General features: G+C 41.1%; 1 protein-coding gene across 9 annotated transcripts in view; it reads left to right on the top strand.

Annotated features, from left to right (window-relative positions):
• The window catches only part of ltbp1.L (latent transforming growth factor beta binding protein 1 L homeolog), a 231,990-nt gene that overhangs the window by 161,414 nt on the left and 56,372 nt on the right, over positions 1 to 14,204 (top strand). For all 9 annotated transcript variants that reach the window (XM_041562719.1, XM_018263016.2, XM_018263020.2 and 6 more), the window contains 2 exons: positions 12,983 to 13,171; positions 13,645 to 13,667. In XM_041562719.1, the coding sequence (XP_041418653.1) occupies positions 12,983 to 13,171; positions 13,645 to 13,667 (212 nt within the window). The remainder of the gene's footprint in view (positions 1 to 12,982; positions 13,172 to 13,644; positions 13,668 to 14,204) is intronic.

The raw sequence follows: 14,204 nt of genomic DNA on the forward strand, positions 1-14,204 counted from the left end.
GATCAATATATGCTATCAATTGGTTTCAGATTGTTCACCAAAAATAAAGACTTTTTCCAATTACTTTCTATTTTCAATGTGTGCCCGTTTTTCTAATATTGACGTGTAAAGTTTAATTTTTTGAAATCGGCTAGGGGATGGGGTTCGGCGACCCTGGAAACTTCTAAGTGGATATGCAGAATCCCTGAGTTTCATTAGAAGCAGTCAAATTCAGCATTTTTATACATTAATCTTAACTGATACAATGAGACAAAATTCATATTCTGTAAAATTATGATGATAGCTAAAATTAGTGGCAACCAAACAACCTTAGTGTTATATATTGTATAAAATAAATACACAAGTAAGCATTTTTTTTATAAAAAATAGAAGGCATTATCCATTTCATGCTATTTTGTAGAGGAAGTAATCTGGTGTAGAGAAGATTTTGTCTGGAAACATGCTAGAAGGCAAGCTGTGTGTTACCTGCTATGGAAACGAGCAAGGTTTACAAAACATTATGTGAGCAATTATTGTGGAAAACATTGAGCTGCGTGTAATTGCCTTACATGATATTTTTTGGATTGCTCAGTCATGTGTTCTGCACATTTGATTTAGTGTTTAAATTTCATTCACTATACATTCAATATGACCTCATAATTGCATTTTGGGAACAGAGGGATATAATGTTTGACCCTTCACATAATGAAAGTTTTCAAATCATGCAGCAGGAAACTGAAGTATTTGCCTGAAAACATAATGGCATAAGTGGAATTTAGAACATATAATTAGATTTGCTAGCAGAGTAGATTAGTGTTGACAACGTCTTTTATAAGAGAAAAGAATTCTTGGCAGTAAACCTTTCTTTTTCCTGTGGTAGTTCTCTATAGTTTGTCACCATCATAGATATGAGGAGTAATAATTCATGAGGAGAGAGTGCCTGATTAAAATTAACCTAGAGTAAAATGATCAGGGGTTAGGCTTATGATAAAACAGGCACTAGTATAGAAATGCCTGCTCGGGCAGTTTACATGTAAAGTGTCATGCTGGTCTATGGCAGCCTATACAGTGCCAGGAACCCTACATATGCAGTACAACACTCAATGGACCTTTTGTTTACTATAACTTTACTATTGAAATAGCCACTCACAGTCAGAACTAGAGATGTCGCGAACTGTTCGCCGGCGAACTTGTTCGCGCGAACATCGGGTGTTCGCGCTCGCCGGAAGTTCGCGAACGTCGCGCGACGTTCGCCATTTTGGGTTCGCCATTGTTGGCGCTTTTTTTTGCCCTCTCACCCCAGACCAGCAGGTACATGGCAGCCAATCAGGAAGCTCTCCCCTGGACCACTCCCCTTCCCTATAAAAACCGAAGCCCTGCAGCGTTTTTTCACTCTGCCTGTGTGTGCTGAAGAGATAGTGTAGGGAGAGAGCTGCTGCCTGTTAGTGATTTCAGGGACAGTTGAAAGTTTGCTGGCTAGTAATCGTTTTGATACTGCTCTGTTATTGGAGGGACAGAAGTCTGCAGGGGTTTGAGGGACATTTAAGCTTAGGTAGCTTTGCTGGCTAGTAATCTACCTTCTACTGCAGTGCTCTGTATGTAGCTGCAGTGGGCAGCTGTCCTGCTTCTGATCTCATCTGCTGACTGCTGCAATAACAGTAGTCCTTGTAAGGACTGCTTTTATTTATTTTTTTGTTGTTTTACTACTACTACTACTAACTACTATAAGAGCCCAGTGCTATTAGTCTAGCAGTGTTGGGGAGTGGTTGACTGGCGTGCTAATCTTGCTGCTCCTAGTAGTTCAGCAGCCACCAACTTTAATTTTTTTTTTAAATATTCATTTTTTTTTATTTTACTTTTTTATATTACTACCGCTGAGTAGTGATTAGTTTGACCTTTTTAGAACTTATTTGCCCTGTAGGCATTTTTTTTGCCCAGTGTGTTTTCAACCACTGCCATCTAGCTGTGTGACCTTGTTCCCATTCTGTCTAAATATCCATAATATTACCGTCTCCAGAAAAAACACCGGAGTCACTTTTTTCAAGCAGCCATAATATATTTTACGTAATCCGTATCCACCGCTGTAGTAGTGTATACGTTGGCCTTGTAGGCATTATTTGCACACTGTTTTCTTCAACCCGCCATCGAGCTGTGTGACCTTGTTCCCATTCTGTCTAAATATCCATAATATTACCGTCTCCAGAAAAAACACCGGAGTCACTTTTTTCAAGCAGCCATAATATATTTTACGTAATCCGTATCCACCGCTGTAGTAGTGTATACGTTGGCCTTGTAGGCATTATTTGCACACTGTTTTCTTCAACCCGCCATCGAGCTGTGTGACCTTGTTCCCATTCTGTCTAAATATCCATAATATTACCGTCTCCAGAAAAAACACCGGAGTCACTTTTTTTCAAGCAGCATTCATATATTTTACGTAATCCGTATCCACCGCTGTAGTAGTGTATACGTTGGCCTTGTAGGCATTATTTGCACACTGTTTTCTTCAACCCGCCATCGAGCTGTGTGACCTTGTTCCCATTCTGTCTAAATATCCATAATATTACCGTCTCCAGAAAAAAACACCGGAGTCACTTTTTTCAAGCAGCATTCATATATTTTACGTAATCCGTATCCACCGCTGTAGTAGTGTATACGTTGGCCTTGTAGGCATTATTTGCACACTGTTTTCTTCAACCCGCCATCGAGCTGTGTGACCTTGTTCCATTCTGTCTAAATATCCATAATATTACCGTCTCCAGAAAAAACACCGGAGTCACTTTTTTCAAGCAGCATTCATATATTTTACGTAATCCGTATCCACCGCTGTAGTAGTGTATACGTTGGCCTTGTAGGCATTATTTGCACACTGTTTTCTTCAACCCGCCATCGAGCTGTGTGAGCTTGTTCACATTTTGTCTAAATATTGATAATATTATCGTCTCTAGAAAAACCACTTGAGTTACTTTTTTTCAAGCAGCATTCATATATTTTACGTAATCCGTATCCACCGCTGTAGTAGTGTATACGTTGACCTTGTAGGCATTATTTGCACACTGTTTTCTTCAACCCGCCATCGAGCTGTGTGACCTTGTTCCCATTCTGTCTAAATATCCATAATATTACCGTCTCCAGAAAAAACACCGGAGTCACTTTTTTCAAGCAGCATTCATATATTTTACGTAATCCGTATCCACCGCTGTAGTAGTGTATACGTTGGCCTTGTAGGCATTATTTGCACACTGTTTTCTTCAACCCGCCATCGAGCTGTGTGAGCTTGTTCACATTTTGTCTAAATATTGATAATATTATCGTCTCTAAAAAAACCACTTGAGTACTTTTTTTCAAGCAGCATTCATATATTTTACGTAATCCGTATCCACCGCTGTAGTAGTGTATACGTTGACCTTGTAGGCATTATTTGCACACTGTTTTCTTCAACCCGCCATCGAGCTGTGTGACCTTGTTCCCATTCTGTCTAAATATCCATAATATTACCGTCTCCAGAAAAAACACCGGAGTCACTTTTTTCAAGCAGCATTCATATATTTTACGTAATCCGTATCCACCGCTGTAGTAGTGTATACGTTGGCCTTGTAGGCATTATTTGCACACTGTTTTCTTCAACCCGCCATCGAGCTGTGTGACCTTGTTCCCATTCTGTCTAAATATCCATAATATTACCGTCTCCAGAAAAAACACCGGAGTCACTTTTTTCAAGCAGCATTCATATATTTTACGTAATCCGTATCCACCGCTGTAGTAGTGTATACGTTGGCCTTGTAGGCATTATTTGCACACTGTTTTCTTCAACCCGCCATCGAGCTGTGTGACCTTGTTCCCATTCTGTCTAAATATCCATAATATTACCGTCTCCAGAAAAAAACCGGAGTCACTTTTTTCAAGCAGCATTCATATATTTTACGTAATCCGTATCCACCGCTGTAGTAGTGTATACGTTGACCTTGTAGGCATTATTTGCACACTGTTTTCTTCAACCCGCCATCGAGCTGTGTGAGCTTGTTCACATTTTGTCTAAATATTGATAATATTATCGTCTCTAGAAAAACCACTTGAGTTACTTTTTTTCAAGCAGCATTCAGATATTTTACGTAATCCGTATCCACCGCTGTAGTAGTGTATACGTTGACCTTGTAGGCATTATTTGCACACTGTTTTCTTCAACCCACCATCGAGCTGTGTGACCTTGTTCACATTTTGTCTAAATATTGATAATATTATCGTCTCTAGAAAAACCACTTGAGTTACTTTTTTTCAAGCAGCATTCATATATTTTACGTAATCCGTATCCACCGCTGTAGTAGTGTATACGTTGACTTTGTAGGCATTATTTGCACAGTGTTTTCTTCAACCCGCCATCTAGCTGTGTGTATTATCGTTTCCAGAAAAACCAACTGAGTTTTTGTTGTTGTTGTTGTTTTTTTTAAAAATAATGCCAGGCAAAGGCAGGCCGCCACGCAGAGGCCGTGCTAGGGGCCGTGCTGCTATGCAATCCTGTGGCCCTAGCAAATTGCCCAGTTTTAAAAAGCCAATGACCCTGAACTCCCAAAATGCTGAAGAGGTAGTTGACTGGCTTACACAGCACACCCCATCCTCTACCGTTTCTAACTTTACCACAACATCCTCCTCATCCTCCACTGCTATGGCCACCCCACGTAACACTTCCTCCACCACCGGTGCCCCTTCTTCACTGGGGTCAGAGGAGTTATTTTCCAATGAGTTTCTTGAACTGAGTAATGCGCAACCATTATTGCCAGAAGAAGATGAAGGAGATGAGGACCTTACACCAGATTTAATTCTGGCAGAGAACACGATAGAGATGGACATAATGAGTGATGAGGAGGAGGTCCCCGCTGCTGCTTCCTTCTGTGATGTGTCAGAAGAAATTGATGCATCTGAGGAGAATGATGATGAGGAGATTGATGTTTTGTGGGTGCCTAGTAGAAGAGAGCAAGAGGAGGGTAGTTCAGATGGAGAGACGGAGAGTCAGAGAGGCAGTAGGAGAATAAGACTTAGAAGAAGCAGGGAGGACAGCCCGCAGGGATCAGCAGGGCAACAACATGTATCGGCACCTGTGTTCAGCCGGCCAACGCACCCGCCATTGCCGCCAATACCGCCAACTCCGCCAACTTCTACTGTTACCGCCAGATCGCACACTTCCAAAAAGTCAGCAGTGTGGGATTTTTTTAATGTGTGTGCCTCTGACAAAAGCATTGTAATTTGCAATGAGTGCAGTCAGAAACTGAGCCTTGGTAAGCCCAACAGCCACATAGGTACAACTTCTATGCGAAGGCACATGAGCGGCAAGCACAAAGCACTTTGGGAGCAACACCTCAAAGGCAACAGGCAAACTAAAAGCCACACTCCTTCTGGTCCAGCATCTTACTGCTCTACCTCTGCTCTCCTTGACCCGTCTGAACCACCCTCCACTCCGCCTTCCACCTTGACCACCTGTTCCCATTCCCAGTCATCTGCCACCAGCCAAGTTTCTGTGAAGGCCATGTTTGAGCGTAAGAAGCCAATGTCTGACTGTCACCCCCTTGCCCGGCGTCTGACAGCTGGCTTGTCTGCACTCTTAGCCCGCCAGCTTTTACCATACCAGCTGGTGGACTCTGAGGCCTTCCGCAAATTTGTAGCAATTGGGACACCGCAGTGGAAGGTACCCAGCCGCAATTTTTTTTCTAAAAAGGGAATACCACACCTGTACCAACATGTGCAGAGCCAAGTTACCGCATCTCTGTCACTTAGTGTTGGGCCAAAGGTCCATATGACTACTGACGCATGGTCCTCCAAGCATGGTCAGGGCAGGTATGTCACCTACACTGCCCACTGGGTGAACTTGGTAATGGCTGGGAAGCAGGGAATGGGTAGCTCAACAACAACAGTGGAGTTGGTGTCACCGCCACGGATTGCACGCGGTTCTGCCACCACCTCTACTCCTCCATCGCTCTCTACCTCGTCTTCTTCTTCTTCTTACTCTGCTGCTGGGTCCTCCTTCTCCTCCTCCACACCTGTGCACCCCCAGCTCCCCCTAGGCTATTCGACGTGCCAGGTACGCCGTTGTCACGCTGTCTTGGGGATGACGTGCCTGGAAAGCAAAAACCATACCGGATCTGTACTCCTGTCATCTCTGCAGTCACAGGCCGATCGGTGGCTGACCCCACACCAACTGCAGATCGGAAAAGTGGTGTGTGACAATGGAAGCAATCTGTTGGCAGCGTTGAGACTAGGCAATTTAACACATGTGCCCTGCATGGCACATGTGTTAAATTTAATAGTCCAACGTTTTGTCTCCAAGTACCCAGGATTCCAGGACGTTCTCACCCAGTCCAGAAAGGTGTCGGCCCATTTCAGACGTTCCTACACAGCCATGGCACGCCTTGCTGACATTCAGCAGCGCTACAACATGCCAGTCAGGCGTTTGATTTCTGACAGCCAGACTCGCTGGAATTCAACGCTCCTTATGTTGGAACGTCTGCTGCAACAACAAAGGGCCGTCAACGAGTACCTTTTTGAACTGGGTGGTAGGACTGGATCTGCACAGCTGGGGATTTTTTTCCCCCGTTACTGGGTGCTTATGCGCGATGCCTGCAGGCTCATGCGACCTTTTGAAGAGGTGACAAATATGGTCAGTCGCACCGAAGGCACCATCAGCGACCTAATACCCTTCGCTTTCTTCCTGGAGCGTGCCGTGCGACGAGTGACAGATGAGGCTGTAGACCAGCGTGACGAGGAGCTGGAAGCGCACGATTTCTGGTCGGAATCACCAGAACGAACCCAGGCACCTGCTGCAACGCAGGGAGAGGTGCCAGAAGTGGAGTCAGAGGAGGAAGGTGGCTTTGTGGAGGAGGAGGAGGAGGACCAACAGGAGCAGGCTTCCCAGGGGGCTAGTGGTGACCTTTTGGGGACCCCTGGTCTTGTACGTGGCTGGGGGGAGGAGACCGTGGATGATGCAGTCCTTGATAATGAGGAAGCGGAGATGGATAGCTCTGCATCCAACCTTGTGAGAATGGGGTCTTTCATGCTGTCATGCCTGTTGAAGGACCCCCGTATCAAGAGGCTTAAGGAGAAGGACCTGTACTGGGTCGCAACGCTACTAGACCCTCGGTACAAGCATAAAGTGTCAGAAATGTTACCAACATACCACAAGTCCGAAAAGATGCGGCATTTACAAACCAGCCTGCAAAACATGTTGTACAATGCTTTTAAGGGTGATGTCACTTCAGGAACTCATCAACATTCCAGGGGCAGAGGTGCCAGTAATCCTGCCACGAGCACACCTGCAAGGACAAAGCCCTTTGGCCAGTCTGTAACGTCAGACATGCAAATGTTTTTCTGTCCAAGGCAGCGCCACAACCCTTCTGGATCCACCCTCAAAGAACGCCTCGACCGGCAGGTAGCGGACTACCTGGCATTAACTGCAGATATCGACACTCTGAGGAGCGATGAACCCCTGGACTACTGGGTGCGCAGGCTTGATCTGTGGCCAGAGCTGTCACAATTTGCCATGAACCTCTTGTCTTGCCCAGCCTCAAGTGTGCTCTCAGAAAGGACCTTCAGTGCAGCAGGAGGGATTGTAACTGAGAAGAGAACTCGCCTAGGTCACAAAAGTGTCGATTACCTGACCTTTATTAAAATGAATGAGGGGTGGATCTCGGAGGGTTACTGCACGCCGGAAGACTTGTTCTGACTTCTATGCAGCTGTCCTTCTCTTCAAGCCTCATGACTCCACACACAGCTGTCCTTTAGCGTCCTCCTCCTCCCTCCGCCACCGTTACAAACTAGGGTGCAAACCCTACTGGTTTAATTTTTTCTGGCCTCTGTGCTTCAGTGGCTGCAACCAAAAAAACTGGGCAAACAATGTCTACAAGGTCAACGTATGGCAAAAAATGACTATTTTCAGCATTTATATGGCATATTTTTTCTGGCAACTGTGCTTCAGTGGCTGCATCCAAAAAAATGCATATTTTCTGCATTTATATGGCATAATTTTTCTGGCCTCTGTGCTTCAGTGGCTGCAACCAAAAAAATGCATATTTTCTGCATTTATATGGCATAATTTTTCTGGCCTCTGTGCTTCAGTGGCTGCAACCAAAAAAATTTATGTTTTCAGCATTTATATGGCATAATTTTTCTGGCAACTGTGCTTCAGTGGCTGCGACCAAAAAAATGACTATTTTCAGCATTTATATGGCATATTTTTTCTGGCCTCTGTGCTTCAGTGGCTGCGGCCAAAAAAACTGGGCAAACAATGCCTACAAGGTCAACGACGTTGACCTTGTAGGCATTGTTTGCCCAGTTTTTTTGGCCGCAGCCACTGAAGCACAGAGGCCAGAAAAAATATGCCATATAAATGCTGAAAATAGTCATTTTTTGCCATACGTTGACTCAACGTATATGGCAAAAAATGACTATTTTCAGCATTTATATGGCATATTTTTTCTGGCAACTGTGCTTCAGTGGCTGCGACCAAAAAAATGCATATTTTCTGCATTTATATGGCATAATTTTTCTGTCAACTGTGCTTCAGTGGCTGCGACCAAAAAAATGCATGTTTTCTGCATTTATATGGCATAATTTTCTGGCCTCTGTGCTTCAGTGGCTGCAACCAAAAAAGTTTATATTTTCAGCATTTATATGGCATAATTTTTCTGTCAACTGTGCTTCAGTGGCTGCGACCAAAAAAATGCATATTTTCTGCATTTATATGGCATAATTTTTCTGGCCTCTGTGCTTCAGTGGCTGCAACCAAAAAAATTTATATTTTCAGCATTTATATGGCATAATTTTTCTGGCAACTGTGCTTCAGTGGCTGCGTCCAAAAAAACTGGGCAAACAATGTCTACAAGGTCAACGTATGGCGAAAAATGACTATTTTCAGCATTTATATGGCATATTTTTTCTGGCAACTGTGCTTCAGTGGCTGCGTCCAAAAAAACTGGGCAAACAATGCCTACAAGGTCAACGTATGGCAGTTGTTTAAAGAGAACAGTAGATTACTAGCCAGCAAAGCTACCTAAGCTAAAATGTCCCTCAAATCCCTGCAGACTTCTGTCCCTCCAATACAGAGCAGTATCAAGCAGATTACTAGCCAGCAAACTTACTATCATCTGTCCCTGAAATCACTAACAGCTCTCCCCCTACACTATCTCTTCCAAGCACACACAGGCAGATTTTTCAGATACATTTTTGCCCTTGATCCCCCTCTGGCATGCCACTGTCCAGGTCGTTGCACCCTTTAAACAACTTTAAAATCATTTTTCTGGCCAGAAATGTCTTTTCTAGATGTTAAAGTTCGCCTTCCCATTGAAGTCTATGGGGTTCGCGAACCGTTCGCGAACCGCTCGCGTTTTTGCGCAAGTTCGCGAATATGTTCGCGAACTTTTTTTCCGACGTTCGCTACATCCCTAGTCAGAACCTCATATTAGGCAGCAACAAGGATGCTAATACAAATGCCTACTTAAACACACTTTTATAAACTGTTCTGTTTTAGTTGGGAATCCAAACATATTCTGAACTATTTACATACATAATGACAACCCCACAAATCCACATCGTATTGTATTTGGTTCCAACTGGTTTTCAGGAGCTGAAGAGTGTACTTCTCCAGTCTGATCTGCACCTAACCCGCAATGGTTGCCAAATTGCAACCCAAACCCAGTAGCAGTAAACCTGCAGGTCGCCATGGGTTTTGGGTCAACTCACACATCACTAGTTCCTTCAACAGTTAGCCTCTTGAGGAAAGATATACAGTTTGTAATCTTATTTTAATGTTGTGCTAGTTACAGGATATGCTGAATATACAGTATCTCACCTCTGGTGCAGCTCTGTTCCTACGTATGCACTGTAAGACATCCCATCAAGCCACTTGTTTAAGTTGTTAAAACATCATTATTTGAACAGAACCAAATACTGACTAGTAAAACTGGCTAGTCTTGAATTATCACATGAACTGGACCTGTATGAAACACTTATAATGCTACAGTTGTTAAAAGGGTCTAGTAACCCACAGCAACCAATCTACACTCGTTTAAAGGCAGATAACCAGTAGATTGCTACTTGCTAGTTACTTTACTAGACTTGTTGCAAGCTTTGTGACATTTATTATGACACAAAAATCTGCATAATAATAGTCCTTTTAAAATTAAACATGAAATCCAATTTCTATTTTTTATTAAAGCATTCATAGCTGTTGTAAGCTCATTTAAACAACTCAGCTGTCAATCAAGTATTGTCTGCCCTTCCTTTATGCCTTAGGCCTTAGGCATAGAGGCGGGGCAGACAATTGCTTTCACTTTCCATTCAGCACTTCCTAGATGTCACTGCTCTCCCCACATTGCCCTATTCTCTTCACCGTTTAATTGTGTAGCCAGGGCATGGAAATAGACATCAGGTCCCCCATTCTGGTGCACAAACAAGATTCTGAGATGAGGCAAGGCTTGCCTTAATACCAGTGTCCAGAAAATGGCTGCTGCCTGCTTGCTATAATTATGAATTCCCAGACTGAAGGAAACAAGATTCAAAAAATTGATATAGTGTAATTAAAGCTCATTTTGCTTGACTAATGTGATAAAATTGTTTTTTTGGGTTTCGGGTCCCCTTTAACCCCATAGTCTATAAATAAATCTATAGAAATAGGTTGAAATGATATTCCATGTAAAAACAAAATCACTGAGTGGTGTGAGCCATTTCATAACTCACTAACAGTCAGAAGTCAGTAGACTTTTCCTTCATTCCATCACAGTGAGCATAGCCATGGAAACCTTGCCAGCACCTTGTTTGTACTTCAGAATTTTCCCTAATGGAATAGGTCCTCTGGATTAAGTTTATAGGAACAGATGTCAACGAAAGTCAAATAAAAAATGCATAATTGCTTTAATGAGTCTTTTACATTTCCCCTTTCTAAAACTATTTATACAGTAACCTGATTGAGCCTATTTGCTTAATTGCTTTGCATAACATTGCTCTTTCATCCCCCAATTAGAAATCCAAACAAAATATAAATGCATTTCTCATTTACTTAAAATCCTATTCTCTTGCGTATAGGATCGGAAAACATTAAATCTAAACTTGTCATTACAGCATTTAATGAAAAGTACATTCAAGTTACGGTGGGGTAAATATTTGTTTAAGGCTTAGTACTGAAAATATAATTACTCCAGATACAAAATCATTTAGTTAAAGAGGGAGTATAATCATGAATTGCTATTAATTTCGGAAACAGGGAATTTCTAAATAGTATGTTGTCTTCACCATTGAAGATTTTTTTTAGCAAAAATTGTTCATTCAAAGCCAAGTTTTTTAAACACAAATTTTCAAGGTTTGTTGAAGGCAAAACTCAACTCAACTAAAAAAAAAAAAACAGCATTTTAAGCAGGCAATGTAGAAGCGATTCAAATGTCAAGCTATTTTTCAGTTTCAGTTTTCAAGACATTAAAAAAATTGGCATTGTTTGTAAATGAAGTATAGAATGAAATTTCACTGCATTCCAGTTTTTTTCTTGTTCACATTTTGTCACAAATAAGCAAACACTTGAGGCTTTTAAGTTTTTGAGGTTTTTTAGAAAAATTAAAAATAGGAATTTCTATAAATCTGTAGCACAATAGAGGCAAGGTGGGGCACAGAGGACTTGTAGATGTACCCCACTGCACTGTTTTATGGTTTAAAGGAATTGTTCAGTATAAAAATAAAAACTGGGAAAATAGGCTGTGCAAAATAAGAAAAGTTTTCAATATAGTTAGTTAGCCAAAATGTAATGTATAAAGGCTGGAGTGACTGGATGTATAACATAATAGTCAGAACACTTCTTCCTGCTTTGCAGCGTTCTTGATTTCCACTGATTACCAGGCAGTAACCAATCAGTGACTTGAGGGGGGGCACATGGGTCATAACTGTTTGCTTTTGAATATGAGCTGCATGCTAAGGATCAATTGCAAACTCACTGACCAGTTATGTCCTATGTGGGCCCCCTTCAAGTCACTGACTAACTCGGAGTTAGAGGGCTCCAAAGCAGGAAGTTGTTTTTCTGTTCTGCTATGTAAGGCATCCTCTCACTTCAGCCTCTATAGATTACATTTTTGGCTAACTAATTATATTGAAAAGATTTTTTATTTTGCACAGCCTATCTATTAACCCAGTTTTTATTTTTACACTGAACTGTTCTTTTAAGGGGAAATTGGCCAATTTATTTGCACAAAAATATTTCTTTACTTAAAGGGAATGTCATAGCAAAAAAGTAATTTTTACCTAATAAAAGAAAATGTAATTCTAAGCAACTTTGCAATATACATTCATTACATTTTTCTATGGTTTTAAAGTTATTTGTATATGTATTGCTATTGAAAGTAGTGTTTATCTGTCCCTTCTATTCTCTGCCGTGGTGGCACAGTCTGTTGAAACAATGAAAGATAATTCAGTTAGGACTTAAGCAAATGCTGCTTTCAATAGCAAATGTTTTTACATATAATTTTAAAAGTACTGAAAATGTTTAATAAATGTATATTGGAAAGTTGATTAGACTGTTGTTTTCTTTTTTTACGCATATTTTTATTTTGGGGTTGACTTGCCCTTAAGTCAACAAGGGTAAGAAAGACAGGACATTTTTCTGTAGGCACCTAGCATCTCAAAAACATTTGGGGCTCAATGTAAAAGGGCAAAAGGTGTATTATATTGTATAATAATAGTTATTTTAGTATATTCTTCAAAGATATCTAACTTGCAGCCCTCCAGCTGTTGTTGTACTTTAATTTTCAGTACTCTACATGGAGATGTTGCTCAACAATATCTGGAAAATTCCAGATTTATGTATTTTTCTGCCACCCATCCTTTTCACATTATAAGTGCCCACTCCTTCTCCTTCAGTCATGTAAGACATGACCCAAAAAAACTCAGTAATTAATGTACACTATGATAAAAGAATAACTTCTTTCTTTTAAAATGATGTAGAACATTAACTATTTTATCTCCATTATTTTATTTAAAGCTGCTTTTAAAGAAATCTGCCCTGGTGGTATGGGCTACACGGTCCCTAACATGCCCAGGAATCCAATACGTGTGCTACCTCCTAACAGACCCATCACAGTGCAACCTCCAGTTCGAACAACACGTGCACCAATCGTTACAAAGGAAGAACCCATTGAAGCACTGTCCGTCTCTGTGCCTGAACGGAAAGGTATAGAACAGGGAACAACAATACTCCAGAATGTCTGTGAGCTGAAGCCCCATAGCTTTAAAGAAATCTGCCGGTTATAGTCACAGCATCTAGAAATATGTCACTCATCATCTATGAAGTAAAATATTAGTTATAAGTTGAGACTATTGATTTCATTTGTGGCTTACTGAATTTTGCGTATAATAAGAAATGTACCGCTCCCTTAAAATAAAAGTATATAAGAAGTCATTTAGGAGTTCTCTGAGTTGGCCTTGTGCTTTTATATGGTCATGGAACTCCTTGGCAACTTGTTATGTCCCTAAAATTTACAACTGGTCATACAATTATATAGCAGTAAATACTGCAGTCACAAAAGAACTACTGTCACAGTATTTATTACTGCTTACTACATATGCATAGTTCTGTTACAGTTCTGTTGCTAGTATCAGAAATTATTCCGTTTTAACCATGTGTATTTTCATTGATTCTTTCAGATGAAGCTACAGATGATGAACAGGTATGGTGACAAAAAAAACCCAAGCATACCTTTATTAATAAGGGAGCTAATCCCTCCCTAAACCTGTCCCACTGCTCCTCCTAATTCTACAATATAGATAACGAAAACTGCAGAAAGACAAGGCTTCACCAATGAGAATGCTGCTTACAATTGTCATGTCACTCACCTTACTTTTAGCTTACATACAGTGATTGTTATTTTACATTTGTGGTTTTACACTGTAATCAGAAATCAGGACAGAGGACACAATGCCATTTAGTTCTGTCTAGTCCTGTGAGAAAAACTTCCAGTTCAGTTTTAAGACAGATTGGAGCTGGATTTATAGAGATCAGTGGGAATTCTGAATGGAAAATACTTTTGGATCAGTTGTCAATAGTTCCTAACAAATTTGTAACCTGATATTTACAGAAAAATATGTAAATAGTAATAGTCCTAACAAGTGACTGTTCTTATATTTCTATATAATTCTAATAGGACCGCCTCTTACGAACCCATACTCAGGCACAAAATTCTTGTACCATTAGTGAGCACCAATTA

Source organism: Xenopus laevis, chromosome 5L (assembly GCF_017654675.1).
Source record: "Xenopus laevis strain J_2021 chromosome 5L, Xenopus_laevis_v10.1, whole genome shotgun sequence".
Classification (NCBI taxonomy): Eukaryota; Metazoa; Chordata; class Amphibia; order Anura; family Pipidae; genus Xenopus; species Xenopus laevis.